The sequence below is a fragment of the Equus przewalskii genome, chromosome 13, assembly GCF_037783145.1.
Source record: "Equus przewalskii isolate Varuska chromosome 13, EquPr2, whole genome shotgun sequence".
Taxonomy (NCBI): Eukaryota; Metazoa; Chordata; class Mammalia; order Perissodactyla; family Equidae; genus Equus; species Equus przewalskii.
Window position 1 is genome coordinate 59,130,106 of NC_091843.1, and position 17,419 is coordinate 59,147,524.

The following is a 17,419-nucleotide window of genomic DNA, read 5'->3' on the forward strand; positions in this document are numbered from 1 at the left end:
CGTAATTTGAAGCACACTTTTAAAAAATTAGTGAAAATGTGCTGAAGTTAGACTTTAAAACATAAAGCTAGACTTTTAAAAGCTTAAATCTTGTTTATCTCACTAATTTTTTCATAAAATCTTCCGTCATATATGTTGCAAAATACAGCTCCATCTAACCTCAGTTTGGCCTAACTCAAATTGAAGTACGACAATTCCTGACTGCTTGGATTCCCGAGGATGGGTTCCTATATCACCAACTGAGGCTTTTTTTCATGTGTGTCCTGAAATCCCTGGGGTAGGGGAAGTTAAATTGCAACTTAGGATAAGCGGACAAAAAGAATTCAGGACACTTAAAAATGCAAAACTGTAAAAAGTAAATTGGTTGACAGAAGGAACAAAGAAGTTTCTGAACTTACTAACTAGTGAAGAACTGCCACTCAGGTGACTTATGGCAGGAAGAAATTTCCTTCCCTTGTCAACCTCTTCCAGGGAAAAAGCACTTCCCCAGCCCTTTCCTGGGCCTTTGCTCTTCTCTTCCACTGCGACTGGAAGGACACCCAGCTCCCTGGAGGAGAAATCCATAGACTAATAATTTGAACCTGAGGTTGTGAGGAGGAAGCAACAGAACTCCAGGGGGATGAAGGAAGGAAGAGAGGAAGAAGCAAAAGGCTAAGAAGCCCTAGAAGACAATGAGGGGAGGGAGACCCAGGGAGAGGTTATCAGACGTCCATCCCAGGCACACTTGGTACGTGGGAGGCAACTTAAGATGGATAATAGAGAACCACCTTGCACTGCCCTCTGCACTTGTGTTCTTGATTGTCTAACCCTCAGATTTTTCTCTCTAATGAACAGCTGAGGGATTTTACCCTTTCAACTCTTCAGGGCATAGTTAAGGGATTACAGCTGGATGCTTTAAGCAGTGACCTTTTGGTGCAAAAATGAGGCAAATCCATGCAAATGAAAACCTGGCAATTTTTCTTGGAACTCTCCTGATTTCCGCTTCTTAATGTGCACATTTTCAGAATTCTCAGGGAAGTCTCATGGGTCTTCCCAATCACAGAGTCAAGTTCTCACTGTTTTGTTATGATGCTTTTGAGAATCAATGAAAATAAAATTCTACACTGTTTGAAAAAAATGATTAGGACACCCTCTTCAATTCCAGCAAGGTGTTTCATTTAGGAAGAAAGGGCTATCTACAAAGCCAAAACCAAGATGAACTTGAAGTTACGAAATCTGTGAATTTTTAAAAGGAACTGTAATGATAGATATGTAAATGAATATGTGTGTGTGGAGTGGGGGAAGAAAACCTAGGTTTTTCAGTTCCGTTTTCTGACAATATGTCGTTACCAGGGTTTGGTGGAATAACTAGCACATGGTGTCATTCAAATCCATTTGTGAAATAAATTAATCACCTCAAAGAATCGCAGGCTGTTTTGGGACCGTTTAGGTGCCATTTTTACAAATCATTCTGCCTGAAGAACCATCTCCTTCCTGCAAATTGCCAGAACTTATGGTGTAAAAGAAGATGAGTCTGTGAAAAAGTCAAAGAAGAAGCCAGAGAGTAAGGCCAAGAAATTAAGGGAAGTCAAGGAGTGAAGGACTAACCAGTATCCATTCGATCTGGAAATTTCTAGGCTTCAGGGCACAGCAGGGGAGACATAAAATCCTAGTGGTTGAGACTGGATTCTGTAGTCAGACTTCCTGGGTTCAAGTTCCAGCTCCACTATTCACACTTTGTTAAGTAATTGCATGGCTTACCCTCTCTCCAGCTCAGCTTTTCATCTGTGAAGTGAGGATACTGATGTCACAGAATTGATACAAGGACTATACATAGCATGCTAACTCCTTGCACACGGGGAATGCTTCTTTCAAATACTATTTTCTGGGAAATTGAGGGCTTTCAGTGAAAAGTAATGCAATCTAGTCATGATTCAGACAGTTCAGTCAATGTTACTCACCAGAGCTGTGATCCTAAGTGACTCCTTCATTTTTTTCTACCTGTTTCCTCATCTGTTAAATAGGAATAATAAAATCTGCTTCTTGTGGTTTGTGAGATACTATATTTCAATATTTTTACAAGTTAAAAAAGAAAGTACAACAAACGTGTGAAATTATTATTGTTAAAGCAAACACTTCCATTATTCTTTATATGTTAATTTCCATGAATTCCAGGGGACCACGCTATTTGATGTCTGAAGTTTTGGGCAAGGGTTTACCTTAAATATCTCCACAAGGAGAGGAGGTTAATTATCCCAACTTTTGAAAAGAAGAACCTCATTTAAAGGCGAAGTGTCTTCTGTCTTCCAGTCAGCTGCTTTTCTCCTTGGTCAGCCTCCTCCTTCCATCTCCACTCTCCACTGAGAGGTCAGGTGAGAAAGGTGGTCAGGTGAGGAAGGTGCCTACAGGAGGGTGTGCTGAACCGTATCCCTGGAGATCTCAGGAGCTACTGCATCCTAGAGTCTGAGGATGACAAATCCCACTCTAATGGGACAGAACTTTGCTCAGCTGTCAAGGTGCCTGAGTTAATTTCAAAATTAGATTTAGTGTGTATAGAATTTTGTTTTAACCAGAGCACGGTTCAAGGGATATTTAAATCTAGGGACATTTTTTGTTAGTTCGCGTTTTGAATGGTAAGACAAGCACTGCCTTCATGTAACAGAATAGTAGATATTCTTTCAGCTCAGAGCACATTTCTGCATTTCCCCAGTGTTACGGAGAATATCCATTGATAACTTTAATCAATTTTTAAATTCAAAATTTCCCATGAAAAAAAATTCTTCTTTGTTAAGGATAATTAGCTAACACATGCACACACACGGGCACATACACACTTGGACCTTAAAGTAATTTTCTTTTACTTGTTTTGGAACAGCATTAACCACCAGTATTATTTTTAAACTTTTGCACCACCATTCAGATAAGTTTTAAGGCAAGCAGAAGGCTAATATTTAAATATATTTCATATGGTCTGTTCTGCATGGTAAGATAATCTGGCTAAATCTTCTTTTGAGACATTCCTTCCACTTATCTCTTTGTTTCTGCAGCAGCCAGCTTGTTCTCCACCTCCAGGAGGGCTAACTTGGCTTTTCTAGGGATTTTCAATTATTTCCAGCTGTTGGACAAAATACAAGACTGAGAGCACCATGATTTTCAGAAGTTCCTCACCTCTCACATTTATCCTTTATCTTTTAAGTGCTCTGTTCATCATTATGTTTTATAAAGTGACATAGGTTATAAATCATCCTATATTCCCTTTTACATTAAGATTGCACATTTTGCTAAATTTTCACCTATTTTTCCTCCTTTCAATTGCCGATGTCTTCAATGTCAATGGCTCAGTTCTTGATGTTTTGTGTTTTTTCCTGAGACTTACTGAATTCTCAAATATGAAGGCTCTTTTCTGAAGTTATTCTCAGTGTGGGTTTCTCAGTGGTGGAGAATCCTTCTCGTCTGCGCTGCCTGCAGCAGCTGTGTAAATACAGCTGGAAACTTGCAAGTGGACAGGGTCGATTGTAAATAGGTTTCCTTATGTGTTTTGGAATGCTGTTCTAAGAACCATGAACCATGAATTTCAGATGAGTCTTCATAACTGCAACTTTCATCCACATATTTAATATGACTTTCTGGGTTTGGACAAAGCCTTGTCCTTCATCAACATATTACTTCTTTAGCTTCAGGCTCTTTCTTGGATTTTCCATTTTACAGTACCTTAAAAGTCATAACAAACAGAAATATTACAAACCCTTTACTCTTCTGAATATTTGGTGCAAGGAAGGTGTATTAGTTTGCTAGGGCCAGCATACCAAAGTACCACAGACTGTGTGGCTTAAACAGAAATTTATTTTCTCACAATTTTGGAGATCAAGGTGTCAGCAGTATTGGTTTCTTCTGAGACTTCTCTCCTCGGCTTGTAGAAGGCCATCTTCTCCATGTGTCTTCTCATGGCCTTCCCTCTGTTAGTGTCTTTGTCTTAATCTCCTCTGCTTACAAAGATAACAGTTACATGGATTAGGATCCACCCTCATGACTTCATTTTACCTTAATTACTTCTTTAAAGACTCTATCTCCAAATACAGTCATATTTGGAGGTACTCGGGGTTAGGACATCAACACACAAATTTTCAAGGGGACACAATTTAGCCCATCACAGGAAGGAAGTATGAGGAAAAGGGAGATGGTGATAAGAAACTTACTCAAGGCTTGCTATTGGAACATTGAATATGTGGGTTCTACATGCAACAGGTATAAAACTGAACTCATTATCACCCCCTTCTCCTCCCAAATCCTCTCTTCTTCCTGTATTTTCTGTTTTAGGAAGGACCGTCATCATGGAAGCAGTCACAAAGTAGAAACCTGGGATCATCTTAGACTCTTTTCTCCAGCTTATCTCCAGTCCTCTCTCAAGCCCCTAATGGTCCTGCAATTCTACCTCTGTGATGTAACTTGACTCCTTCCCTCTTCTTTCCCATGTCTCTACTTTAATTTGAGCCATTCATAATTACTCACCTGGGTTACTGTAATACTCTCCTAAATGATCTCACTTCCTCAGTTCTACCCCTTCTCCCTGCTCAAATCCATCCTCCAATTGCTCTAAGAATAAGCTTTCTAGGAAAAAAAATTGGGTCATGTCACTTTCAGATTAAATTTCTTCAATAGTTCTATATTGCTTTAAGCATAGAATTCAATTTCTTAGCTCAAGCTTGCAATATAATTCTTACCCTTCAGGCTGATTGGTTGAAGTTGGGTCACATGCTCATCTCTAGCCCATTATCAGATCCAAACAACTCAGTATACTGATTGGCTTAAATAATTAAGACCTACTCCTTGGGGTCACCTTCCCTGGAACTTGTAGGCTGTATGAGGGAAGGATGGAGACCAGGACCAAATCAGAATTTCATTAAGAAAGAGAAGGAGGAAAGAGACAATAGGTGTTAGGCAGGTAACCAATAATGTCTATTACAGACTATGCCTTTATGGAATTTACGGTCTAGTGGTGAGGATAGAAAAGTAAAGCCAAAGTTACCGTGCAGCGTAATACGGACAATTGTAGAATTCTGCACAGGGTGCACTGTGAGCACAGAGACTCCTTTCTGAATCAGACCAGGGGTTCAAAGGAAGTTTCTTAAAGGAGGTGATACATAACCTAAATTTATGAAGAACAAGCAAGAGTTCACACATTGAAGAAGGGGGAAAGGGGCATTCTGGCAGCAGAAACAGAAAGTGAAAAGGCCCAAGAGTCATGCAACAGAGTGACTCATTGGGAAGCAGCGCATCATTCAGGCTGACCAGAGAGGGACTAGAGATGAGGCTAGAAGGAGAGGCAGGGGCAGATCATGATACAACATAGAAGTTTTACTCTATAAAGCTACCTATAATAGCTATTGCTACTGTGTTTGTAACGCAAACACAGTATGCACTTCCACTTAATGGAGCACTGTGTTAGGATGGGATAAACCCCAGCTGAGAGATAAAGAAACTGAGACTAAAAGGTTAAATAACTTCTCCAGGGTCACAGAGAGCTGGTTCTAACGACTTTATCATACACAACTTTTCACTTGGAACTCAAACTCATGGAACTTTCTTACCCCCAGCAAGGACACAGACTGAAAACAAACAAACTTGCAAGAATATACATTTGAGATACATATATGAAGATACATTTGAGAATGAACTATGTAAGGGAGATTGAAGGAAAATCTTGTATCTAGAGTACATCCTCTCCTTTTGACCAAATCCTAGGATTTCAGGGACAGAACACAAGGGTCAGTGTCTGACCCAGGGTTCTTCTTTTCTTATATCACCTGGCTGTCATCAGTCATTGATCGAATTTCTAGCTCATGATCTGCCCTTGCGTCTACCTGGAAAGTCTCTTTCTCCCTTCTTCAATTTGCTGCCTTTTGTTCATTCTTAACAAATTCAGTTTAAGCATTACCTTCCTTTAGGAAACTTTCTTTGAACCCCTGGTAGGATTTGGAAAGCAGCCTTTGTGCTCGCAGTGTACCCTGTGCAGGACTCGATAAGTGCCCTTATCACACTGCACTGTAACTTTGGCTTTGATTGTTTCTCCACCCCCTCACCTCCGACCATAAATTTCATGAAGGACACTACCTACTTCTTTTTCCTCTTTCCTCAGAAAATCTTGCTTTTGTTCCGGTCTCTGTCCCTCCCGTACACAGTCCACATGGCTCAAGGAGGCCACCTCTTTCCCATCTCAAGGAATGAATCAGATTGTTTAAACCAGTGGTTCTCAGTCAGGGGCGAGTTTGCCCCTCCAAGAAACATTTGACAACATCTGGACACATATTTGGTTGTCACAACCGGGGTTTGCTACTAGCACGCAGTTGGCAGAGGCCAGAGATGTTGCCACACATCCTACAATGAAGAGACAGCCCTCCTTCCACGACCAGGCCCCTGGGCCCCATCGAAAAATTATCCTGGCCCAAATGTCAATAGCAGTGAGGTTGAGACACCCTGGTTTAAGTCAGTGTTTGCATGACTTTGCTTCCTGACTGTGAATGGTCTAGGGAGGAATTTATGCCCTAAGTAATCAATCAGACTGAAGTGAAGGACTGATATTCCATGACTGGGAAAGAAATGGACAATAAAGCTAGAAAGTTAGATTGTGGTCACATCATGGCAAGTTTTGAGTGGAAGGCTACGTATGGTCTTTATCCTGTAATGGAGCAGGGGATACCATGGTTAGAAAGGTATTTCAGGAAAGTGGGTCTACCATATAACCTGCATGACAGATGGGAGGGGGCATCCTGCATGACAGATGACAGCCAGGTGCACTGTGACAACTATGACTACATTTCCTGAGTGAGGTGACATGGTGTGAGTTCCTTTACGTCCTTTAGCACAGTCTCCTACATCCAGGACTCAAGAATGTTTCTTGAATAGTTGGATTGTAACTGATCTCTGGAACAGAGTAAACAGACTGTGATTCTGACCCAGTGTTCTTATTTCTTAAAACATCTATGTCCCCTGTATGTCTGTGATTACAATGAAGAAAAAATAACATATAATAAATTCCAAACTTCTCTGTGTTTTGAAAGAACACCTTAGGTAAGTTTTGCAGAAACACTAAAGTCAGTGTGTATGTATGTGTGTCTGCATATGTTTTCCCGTAGAAGTAACTTTTTTTTTTTAAGATTTTATTTTTTTCCTTTTTCTCCCCAAAGCCCTCCAGTACATAGTTGTATGTTCTTTGTTGTGGGTTCTTCTAGTTGTGGCATGTGGGACACTGCCTCAGCGTGGTTTGATGAGCAGTGCCATGTCCGCGCCCAGGATTCGAACCAACGAAACACTGGGCGGCCTGCAGCGGAGCGCGCGAACTTAACCACTCGGCCACGGGGCCAGCCCCCCGTAGAAGTAACTTTTGAACACATCTTCCCAGGATAAATTTTTGTTGCTGTGGCAGTGCTCTCCGGGGTTTCTTTTCGAGCCTACCTCTAAAGTGAATGCCAAAGATCTCAGTGTTGTGGTGCCCTTGACCAGCTTGCTGGGGCATCACACAGGCAGAAGCAGCCCCCAGGCTTCTGCCCTCTCCCACCACCCTGCTTACTCTCCAGACCTTCCCTCCCTCACTTCCCTGTCAGGTCAACACTGGCCTTGAAGGCATTAAGAAAATTTGTTGAATTGTTTCTTCCCGTTTTTCCTAGCAATGGCTCCCAGGTAAGTTTTATGTAGGAAAATGACTGTGATATTTTAGATTAATTCAGGCAAGCTCCTAGCGGGCCCCTTAAACATCACACCCACTGGCAGTCTAAGTATTTGCTGCCACAGTGGCCTTTGTAGTGTGAAAGGAGATCTATAGTCCTGGCAACAAGTTTATAGAGAATTTATTCCTTAGAATTAAGAGTGTAAAATATTGCTTTTCAAGGTGTGCTATTTCAAGTACCCCAAAACACTTAAATCTAAAAAATAAGACATTCTATAAATACATGTTTTTGCAAATCCCCCACCCCTATCTTTTTCTTTTGACTGTTATACTGGAAAACATTGCTTTCAGTGTTTAGAAGTAAAATGTGGACGGCCAATTTAAGACATTGTGATCTTTTGTATCTTTTTTTCTTGGCAAAGCAATTTAATTAGGAAATAATCTTCCCTTCTAACATCTGACACTAACCATAAAATGATATCCTGTTTTGTTGGCAACAAAACCAGTTTGTAGCAAAATTCTGAGCTATTCCATTACTACGAAAAGATAGATTTTAAATAAGTAAGAGAGCTTTTAAAAAAATCAGAAATGCAAAGCACCTTTTTAAAAAAGCAATCTTCAATTTTAAAAAGTACAATTTTAGTGGGCCAGGGAGTGGGGAACACGCTAAATCTTCAGGGAAGGAGAAAGCAGCACCAGGGTAGCGCCTCTTGGGTTGATCGCACCAGGTTGCAGCTCTTGCTGTCTGGGCACACATGTCCAAGTGCGCGCGTGTGACTGTGTGCACGTGTGTGTGTGCACGCGTGTGTGCTGAGCGTGCGCGCGCGCAGCCACGAGGCCTCCGGGCCGGCCTTCGAGACGCTCGGCCGGGCCTCCTCGCGGGCGGGCGGGAGCGGGGCGCGTCCCCGGCGGGCCGACCCCGGGCCGTGCGCAAACGCGTGCAGTGCTGGCTCTTTGTGTGGCCGTGTGCGGCTCCGCGCCGCCGCCGGCACCATTTTCTGCTCCGCTCGGGACAGGCACATAAAAGGGAAGGCGGCTGCCGCCGTCGCCGTCCTCTTTCCCTCAGATGCCCTCTGCTGCAGGTTTATTATTACAGTACGGGCCGCGCCGCCTCTCCCCGCGGATCTGGCGGGCCGCCGGGCTGTGCAGCGCCCTGGCCGCCTTCGCGCCTGGCGCGCCCCCAAACCGCCTCCTCCGCCTCCTTATTTGTCTGCAAAGCAACCGCACGTCGAAGCGGAGAAGCCCGCCGGGGGCGGGAGAGGCAGGGCCGGGGGTGCGCGCCGCGCTCCGGGGGCGGGGCCGGGGCGGCGCGCCGCTCTGCGGGCCCCTTTGTCCCCCGGGGCCGCGCGGGCGCGGGGGCGGCCGGCGCGGGGCGCCGGGCTGCGGGGTGCCGGGGCGCGCGCGCGCGTTGGCCGCTTGCCGACGGGGCCCCGAGTCGCCGATTCCTGCCGAGTAAGCAGTCTGGCTCCGCCGCGGCAGCACAGTGGCAGCAAGGCTGGGGCGCTGGCGCTGCGCCAGCCCCATCAGAATTAGCTCATTGTTCACTAGCACACTAGCAGCAGAGAGAGAGAGAGGAAGAGAGAGAGAGGAGAGAGGGAGAGAGAGAGACTGACTCTTAGAGAAAGACAGACTCACACACTCTTGGAGAGAGCGCTAGACAGGGAGACCTTCCCCTCCTTTTTCCAAGGCTGCACTTCTTGGAAGTGAAGCCGGTTTGGGTTTTGTTTCCCTTCCCCCTCCTCCCTCCTCTTCCTCCACCCCTTTCCCCTCCCCCTCCCCCCACCCCCCCAGCTGTCTTTCTAGCATGATGCCCTTTTTCATCCACATTTGTGTTTCAGGTGTAGAGAGGAGAGAGTGAACAGGGAGCGGGGCTTTTGTCTGTAAGTATATGCCATTTCCATCCCCGGCCGGGAGCGCTGCTTTCTCTTTTGTGTCGATTTCTTGCCGTTGCTCTTAGCTGGACCCTTCAACCCTGCAGAGTTCATGCTGCTTTCCTCTAAATTTTACAGAGCTGAAGCATGTACCTTGGGGAAATTCTGGCATTTTGTCCCTGCTGCATTAAGCCTGGAATTTAACTTGAGCTTTTTTAAAAAATGCACAAGTTAAAGAGGGAGAATGCTTTTGGGAAGGGGTGGGGTTTTTTGCTTGTTGGTGTGGTTAATTTTTGTTCTTCTTGCTCATAAAGCATGGTTAGGAACTGTTTGTTTCTTTGCATTAAATGCACTTTGGTGCATGCAGCCCCCTCCCTTTTATTAAATGAATTTGTGTCCCTCCATTCTTACACTTTATTACTTTCACCGCCGCTGCTGCCGCCGCCGCCAAGGGTCTTTTAAAGACATTAGATCTTGCAACACTTTTTTTGTGCATTTGCTTTCAAAGCAGTTGAACTTTGGGGGAAGGAGGGCTTAAAAATAAATGACTGTTTTTTGCCTGCTGATAATGATAATCTGATTTGCATTTATATGTATCTATAATAACATTATAGGAAAACTCTAAGAGCTCATCATACCCTTTTGGAGAACTTTTACTTTCTCCATTCATCTTAATTTTTGTTATAACTTATGTTAACAAAAGAATTGTGTTCTGATGCCAGAAAGGTTGAGAGGCAAATCACTGCAGCATGTACATTAATGTTTATTTGGTTTAGGGAGAAGGGCATAATGGTGTAGATTCCTGACTTTTTTCCCCCAGTGTAGTTTTTTTTTTTTTTTAAACACGGAAGGTTATGTAATGCAGTGCCATTTCCAAAAATATCCACTCTGAGGCATTACACTACACGGTGGAAGGCTGATTCCTATTCTGCTGTCTTGATTGCAAATATACTGCCAGTAGTATGTCTGGGAACAAAGAGCAGCCAGAAAACAATCTATTTTTATCACTTGGTTCTACTTTTAAGTTGCTAAACCTTTTGAACTCCTGCAATTTAAAGATGAACCAAACACTAAGAATAGCCCAGGACTCTGCAAAGCCAGGTCCCAGGGATTCCTTTGTCCCCTGTTTAAGCCTATAGCCCTTTTGGAAAGCTTTTTCAGAAGCCCCAGTGGTTATAATAATTTGCATGTAACTTATCTTAACCACAGAAAATGGTTATTTGTCTGTAGCTGCTAAACAGGCAATTTTTTTATTTGCTGCCCAGTGGTGAGGCGATTTGTCTACTGTATTTAAACATATTTTGCAGGTTGGTCTCTCTGGACTGAAGAGAGGGAGGGTGCAAGGCCAAGACTGTTACGATTCTCAAAATGGTAAGAATTGGTCATCAGAGGAGATTCTCAGTAGCTTCTTATCAGTCTTTATTCCATATAAATATCAACCACCCACCTTCATCCTGCCTCACCCCTTCATTGTTCCTACCCCGTCTGACCTTTAAAAGGTTCTATCTCCAGCATGTGGGAGCTTTGCAGTACAGCAATTTATATGAATTGGATCTGGTGAATTAGATCTTTTGATTTTCAATCATTTTGAATAGAAAACTGAAATTCCTCTTTCAGAAGTGAAGATTTATTTAACTCGAACGACAGAAACCGTTCTGTTCTTTAAGAAGAGTGATGTGTTGTGACATGCATGGAAGAGGTGGCAACAGCAGGGCTCCAGCAAAGCCCTGGGTCTTATGTGAGAGAGAGCCAGAACTTCTCCACATAGTAGGAGCCTGTGTCCAGCTAGTCAAACAGCTGTAGTCTTTGCTCTTCTTAAGAGCAGTAGGTAGGAAGAGCATGGACTTTCATAGTAATACACTCTGTCTGTTGTATCTCAAGTATAATCAGTGTTATTTTTTGTTGATTTACAACTTCATGGACGAGAGACATTTGCTCAGTTTTAGAGGCAAGCATGTTATCCTCTAAAGGAAAGTGTAACTATTTCTGACAACCATTGTGATCCAGAGAAGGCAGTTTAGTGTTTGATGACTGACTAAAGAAAAGGATAAATTATGCATTAAAAACAGCTAAATAAGTATATTAATCTTCTATGAAAAATTTCCTCTTTGGAAATATGGTTGAACTGAAAAAATAATGGAAATGTCATGAAACTTTTCAGATAAGTACAGCATGTCCTACTGCACATGTTTATACTCTTTAAAAACACCTCTTTGCCACTTAGAATGTGTGATTTCCAAATTTAGTTTTAGTTTTTTCTTTTAAACGAGGGTGGAATTTAATGAATCAAAATTGAATCTGATATACTTGCTGTTTTCTTTGAGAACAACCCCAGTCTAAGCTTCCAAGGAGAAAAATGAATCAGAAGCAATTAAATGAATTCAGCTGGAATCCTATTAAGAAGTAAAGCTCTTTTTTTTCTTTGTGTTTGCCTCCGCTGTCACTTCAACAGGTGGGTGTCAGAGCACCAAATGAAATAGTTCTAGCTTGGACTTTGGTGATGATCAAATTAAGGAATTTGAGGTAGAAGGGCAAAAGGGAAGAACAGAAAATTAAACTGATCAACAGGTTTTGTGCAAATGGTTCCTAACTTCATATTAAATCCTCAGTAGCCATTGTCATAGAGTCCTAGGAGGGCAATAAAATGAACTGCTGCAGAGTATTTTTGTTTATTTTAATTATCTCTGACTGACCACATCACCCTGTCTTCTAGCTCTTTATCTCAGAGCCTTACCCTCGCTGTCACCATAGATGGACCATGAAGGTTCATGTATGTTGTAATATATCAGGTGACCAGTTTGGTTAAACATAAATTTGACCGCTGACCCTGCCAAAACTAGCCCTATAGATCAAGCTCCAAGAGTAAATATCTTGTTTCTCTAGTAGTGAGTGGAATGAACTTTGTGGAAGGCGAGCATGTGTGCCAAAGCCGAGAATGAAAGTTGGAACGTTTTGAATGCAGAAGGGCAAATTCGAATTATTATTACATGTTGTTAATTTCTTACAGTTGTCGTTTATGTATGGTGGCAGAATGAGAAATCACAGTTTGTTGCTCTTGGAAGGAGTTTTACTCATGGAAAAATTCTCACAAGTTTTTGGTGATCTTTTCATCAAGATGTCAGTCCCTTTTGGCACAAGCCCATTGCCTGAAATGAAACCACCGACAGTTATTGTCTGTGGGTGATTCCAAGTAACTTTCTAGCAATTGTCTTATTCTGAGAGATCTGAGCTCTTAAAAGTCTTTGTGCATATTAATGTAAAAAAAGTTTCAATCCTGATTTTTTAAAAACTGATATTAGAGGTGTCTTGTACCTCCTTTTCTCATTTTTGGCAAAATGAAGTTATTTTCTTGCCTTAATTAAAACTGGAATTACTTGGCTGATCTCTGTAACTAGCATGCTTGGAGTAAAGACTTAGCCCACATACAATAGAAACTACTGCTGGGGAAGCAGTAAATTTAATACCTGGCCACCTCTAGAAAATATATAAACATGCCTTTTCTGTTAAACATGTATTCCGTTTACATGATTTAAAACACTAAAAAGGATCTAATTTCAGTGTATTTAGCTTGTTTAGTACAGGGCTTATTTCAAATACAAATTTATAATCAGCTCATTCCAGTGTCGGAAATTAGCTAGTAGACTCCAGAATTCAAAACAGAGCAAGTCAATCTGGATGTTTTACATACCCTAAAATGATAATGCTCCACAACAATAATTTGAATCCCAGTGTGTCTTTTGCATTATTAAAAAAATACAACCTCTTTGTTGACTCTGTGAGGCAGTAATCTAATTGTGTTCTGTGTTTGGGGCCCTTTGAGCACAACTCCAGGAAGCGCCATTTACATAGATTACACAGCACCTGGGGTTGTGCAACTCAGGGGTACTGTGAAAAGGTGTAATTTTGAGTATAGTTTGCCGCATCTTCGTTGGCCAGAATGTTCTTTTCGATAACTCATTCCCCAACTTTTTAAGTTTCCTAGTAAACATGCCTTTTTCCAGTTGACCCCCCCTTTTTTTTCAATTAACGAGATACTGTGAGTCTGCAGATATCTTCAGCATTTATCTGATTTACATTTGGCTCTTTGCTAAGTTTTAATTTCTGAGATTATATTTTATATAGGTCCTTGGTATTTACTTAGGTGTTTTATTTTAAAGGTACTTGCTTCAGATATGTCAACAAGAGGGAAGTACTTCAGAATGAGCAGATGGTCTTATTGAATAGCTTGAAAAAATAAAGTATTTAAGCCAGTGTCAAGGTTAAGTCCTGATTTTCAACATGTCTACCCTCTGTGCAGTAAACTTGCCTCTGGGTCTGTGTGCTGTGGACTCACAGTGGCATAAGCATGGGCTCATTCTGTTTTAACAGAGACCTAGGAATTGGAACAATTTAAGTTCTCTCTAAGGCTGATGCTGAGCTTTTCAAAAAGATGAGTTGACTCCATTGTACCGTTCATAGAGCTCTGCTTTCTGTACAGTCTGTGAAGTGGCATTCATGGGCTTACAAGGAGACTCTTTCAATAATCTCTCCATTAACATAAGGTTTTCTTGTTTAAAGAAAAAGACAAAGATTGAGGAGGGATGAGGTCCCATTGGTAGCTGTGCCATTTGGTTTTGGAATGTAAATTTACAAGCTGCTCGGTGATTCTTGATTGTGGAGATGCTGAAGAGTACCTAGGACAGAAATTTTACGTGATACTGTCTTCCCCAGGCCTTCCAGCACACCGTGAGGAGGAGAAATGGGAATTGTTTGGCGAATTAGGACGGCAGTGATGGATTATCTGGGTTTAACCCTAGTCCAGCTTCCTCTTGAGCTATAGAGGTAATTCAGGCAGGAGAAGGTATTTGAGCAGAAAACTTAAATGTAAATCAGATCGTCATAAATATGCTGAAGGAATTCACTTTATTTTAAATCCTAAGATGAATACTTGTAAAATAGGAAAATATACTTCTAAAATGTGAATACTTTACTAAACTAAACGAGTAACCTGCAGATATGAGTTTAATTCAGTATGTATTCATCTACGCTGGACTGACTGGGCAGCCTTGGAGTGAAATACTGTGGTGTTGCACATATTTTTCTCAGTGCTGCTCCTGGCTGGAAAGTCTTTTAAGGCCTTATCCTCATAGCCAAAGTGACATGGAGGGTTGAGATAATTATCTGAATAATTCTGTTTAAAACAGAAAAACCCCTTGATTTTGTCTGATTCATCTTGGTTATTCAAAATGTTGCTGGAATGATATAGGAGTGGGAAAGATTTGCCTGAATTATCGGTATAATTCCTTTGTTATACAGGGAGAAACTATGGATAAGGAAAACTTAGCAGCAAATCCAATTTGAATATACCGGAGGAAAATATATTGAAGGTACTTGGACTGTATCATTTTGGTTGATCAAGATATACTAAAAGATTCAAATTTTAAACTATTCCTTCGCTTTGAACTGGAAAGCAAGTTAACCATAAATCTCAGCTCACATCTATAGAAATTATGGTTGCTGAAAATATCATTTATTAGGTCTCAATTTATCTGAAATGGATATTTCTAGACATATTTTGCACCTAGGGACAGCTTCAAGAATTTCTTATTTCAGTGGCTTGCAAAATAGCAATGATCCTGAAATCAATCTGCTAGTGCGTGACAGGTATTAGCAGCTCTAATGGTTTGGGATTTAAGCATTAACCTGGCTCTCAACTAAATTCTAAATATCAATTCAGTTATTAGTAGCAATGACATGGTATTAACCTGGGTGTAACAGTAGATTATACTGTCCTGCATTATTTGTTAGTTGGATCATATGCATTTCTTTCATTGACCAACTAAATTATAGGCTCCCAGAAGGTTTATAAACTTCATATACAGTACTTAATAAAGTATTAAATATATATTAGAAACTCAATAAATATTTGGTCTATGCATGTTACTATCTATTAAGTTGGACTTGTTTTTATTCGTCCTTCATGACTTAATGTTTAGTTTTGGTGAACGGGAGCTAAGTTGTATCCCTGCCTTCTTCTAAAGAGCTAGGAAGTTGAATGCGATTTTAGTTTTCACAGCAAATTATCTTCCATTATTCATTAAAGGGAGAAAAAAAATTTGTGGGTAAGCCATAAAACCACTTGCCAAAAAAGAGTGGCTTGAAGTTACTCCTTTTTCCCAGCTTTTAGAGCCACATTCTGAGCAACCTGGTGAGATGCTAGCTCTCGAGGTTTGATCCAGCCTTGGTACTCAAAATTCATGGCAGCTCTTCCTGCAGCCTTAAAAATCTCCTCCAGGATCCAGGAGGAGCTTTGCTCCCAATATTGGAACTTTAAAGCCCTCACTTATTTCCAGTATAATCTGATTCTGTGATGTTATGAAAATGATCCCAAGAACTCAAAGGTGCCACACCTGAAAGTATTGAAGAGTGTGAGAAGAGTTAGCAGTAGAATTATGCATCTATTCCCGTGTCAATTGAACAAGTGTTTCTTGAACATTTTATTTGTGCTTAGTTCTTTGCATTCTAGAGGGTGCACACTTGGCCTCAACCCTCAGTGGATTTATATTTTAGTTGTGGAAGGAAGACTAACATGTGTGACAACCTTGACAAACAATGTAATGCAATATAATCTAATGCTAAATTGTAAGATGCGAAAGAGTGATATTGTTGAGGACTGGGGCCTGGGAACTGTAGGGAAACTTTTTTTAAGGAGGTAGAAATTAAGCTAGACCCAAAGATGGCAAATAAATGGCATGCACGCCGCCACTAAGTCCTGCTAAACCTTGACACTCATTATTATTCAGCCTGAATATGATTTCAAAGTCCTCCATATAGTGTTCCATTGACAATTGATTGGAGTTGGCACAAAATTTGAAACTTAGAAGTGGGCTGTTAGCTCCTTGAGAGCAGGTACTGTGCCTCCTTAAGTTTTTTATCCCTAGAGCTTAGCACCAGTCCTTAATAAATATTGAGTGAATGAAGACTTAAGAATATTTGGGTAGATTTAGATGAGAGAGAAGTGTGCTTCAGATAAAGGGAATACGTTAGAGGGGTATGCTTGCAAGAGTGAGCATAGGCATGTTTACTACAGTAGGGAATGTCCTCCCTGTTTAGGGCCTCTGTGCTGTCAAGGACAGACCTCACAAACTAGGCCTCGAAGTCAAGGCCTTGATGTGCTAATAAGCCTTTGGAAGCCACTGAGCAGGCATCTTAGAGATGGCCTGAGGCTCTCGCTCAGGTTCCAACCTGTCTCAGGTTCTTTGCCTTTTGATTGTGCCCAACAGAAAAGAGCACACTCACTCACCTACACTTTCTGCCTAACTTTAAGCTTGCTTTATTGCTGTCTTTCACTCTCCTTGGGCTGGGGTGGAGTGGTGGAGAGAAGGAAGGGCTCTAGCTAGAAGGAATTGAGAAGGAAGAAAGGAGCACGCTTAACCTGTTTCTCCTGAGAAAGTGGCAGCACTTCCACTGGCAAATTCCAGCATGTTCATCAGTGTCCATTTGGCCAGAGAGGGTGTTGCTGCTGTGCCCACTTCCCTTCTGTGAGGCTAACTGGGTGTAGCCACGTGTTAATCAGTCGCAATCACATGTGCCCAGCTGGCTCTCTCTCTCCACTTCTTCCTGATTAGCCAGACGTCCTTATTCAAAATTGAAGCCAACACTTACATCATCATAATAAAATTGTTTACAATTTGAGGCCTCCGGGCAGTTACTAATTTAGTCGATAGTCTAGTGACCATCTAAAGGGGATCTCATCACATGCTACACAAAAGTTGGGGAAAGCCAAGACCGAGAAGGATTTTTCGGGAATTTCTTCTGGATACAGCATAGACTCTTACCTTAGATTACATCAGCTGCAAGATTTTCAACATGAAATGATTTCACTAGCTCTTTTAGCCCTTCAGATGAAGTTGGACTTATCCCTGAG

General features: G+C 41.6%; 1 protein-coding gene and 1 long non-coding RNA gene across 5 annotated transcripts in view; both read left to right on the forward strand.

Annotated features, from left to right (window-relative positions):
* The first annotated feature begins 8,598 nt into the window (after positions 1-8,598).
* The window catches only part of NREP (neuronal regeneration related protein), a 28,759-nt gene continuing 19,938 nt past the window's right edge, over positions 8,599-17,419 (forward strand). Inside the window, exons 1-3 of one of the 4 annotated variants that reach the window (XM_070571304.1) lie at positions 8,599-8,724; positions 9,481-9,522; positions 10,821-10,884. In XM_070571304.1, coding sequence (XP_070427405.1) covers positions 10,882-10,884 — 3 coding nt within the window. In that variant the 5' untranslated portion in view covers positions 8,599-8,724; positions 9,481-9,522; positions 10,821-10,881. Of the gene's footprint in view, positions 8,725-8,992; positions 9,095-9,223; positions 9,523-10,820; positions 10,885-17,419 lie in introns of those variants that run through there. The other 3 variants (XM_070571302.1, XM_070571303.1, XM_008518814.2) reach the window with 3 other exon arrangements.
* On the forward strand, positions 11,234-11,904 carry LOC139075339 (uncharacterized). Its single transcript, XR_011525642.1, has 2 exons — positions 11,234-11,341; positions 11,838-11,904. It is a non-coding gene; the product is annotated as an uncharacterized lncRNA (long non-coding RNA).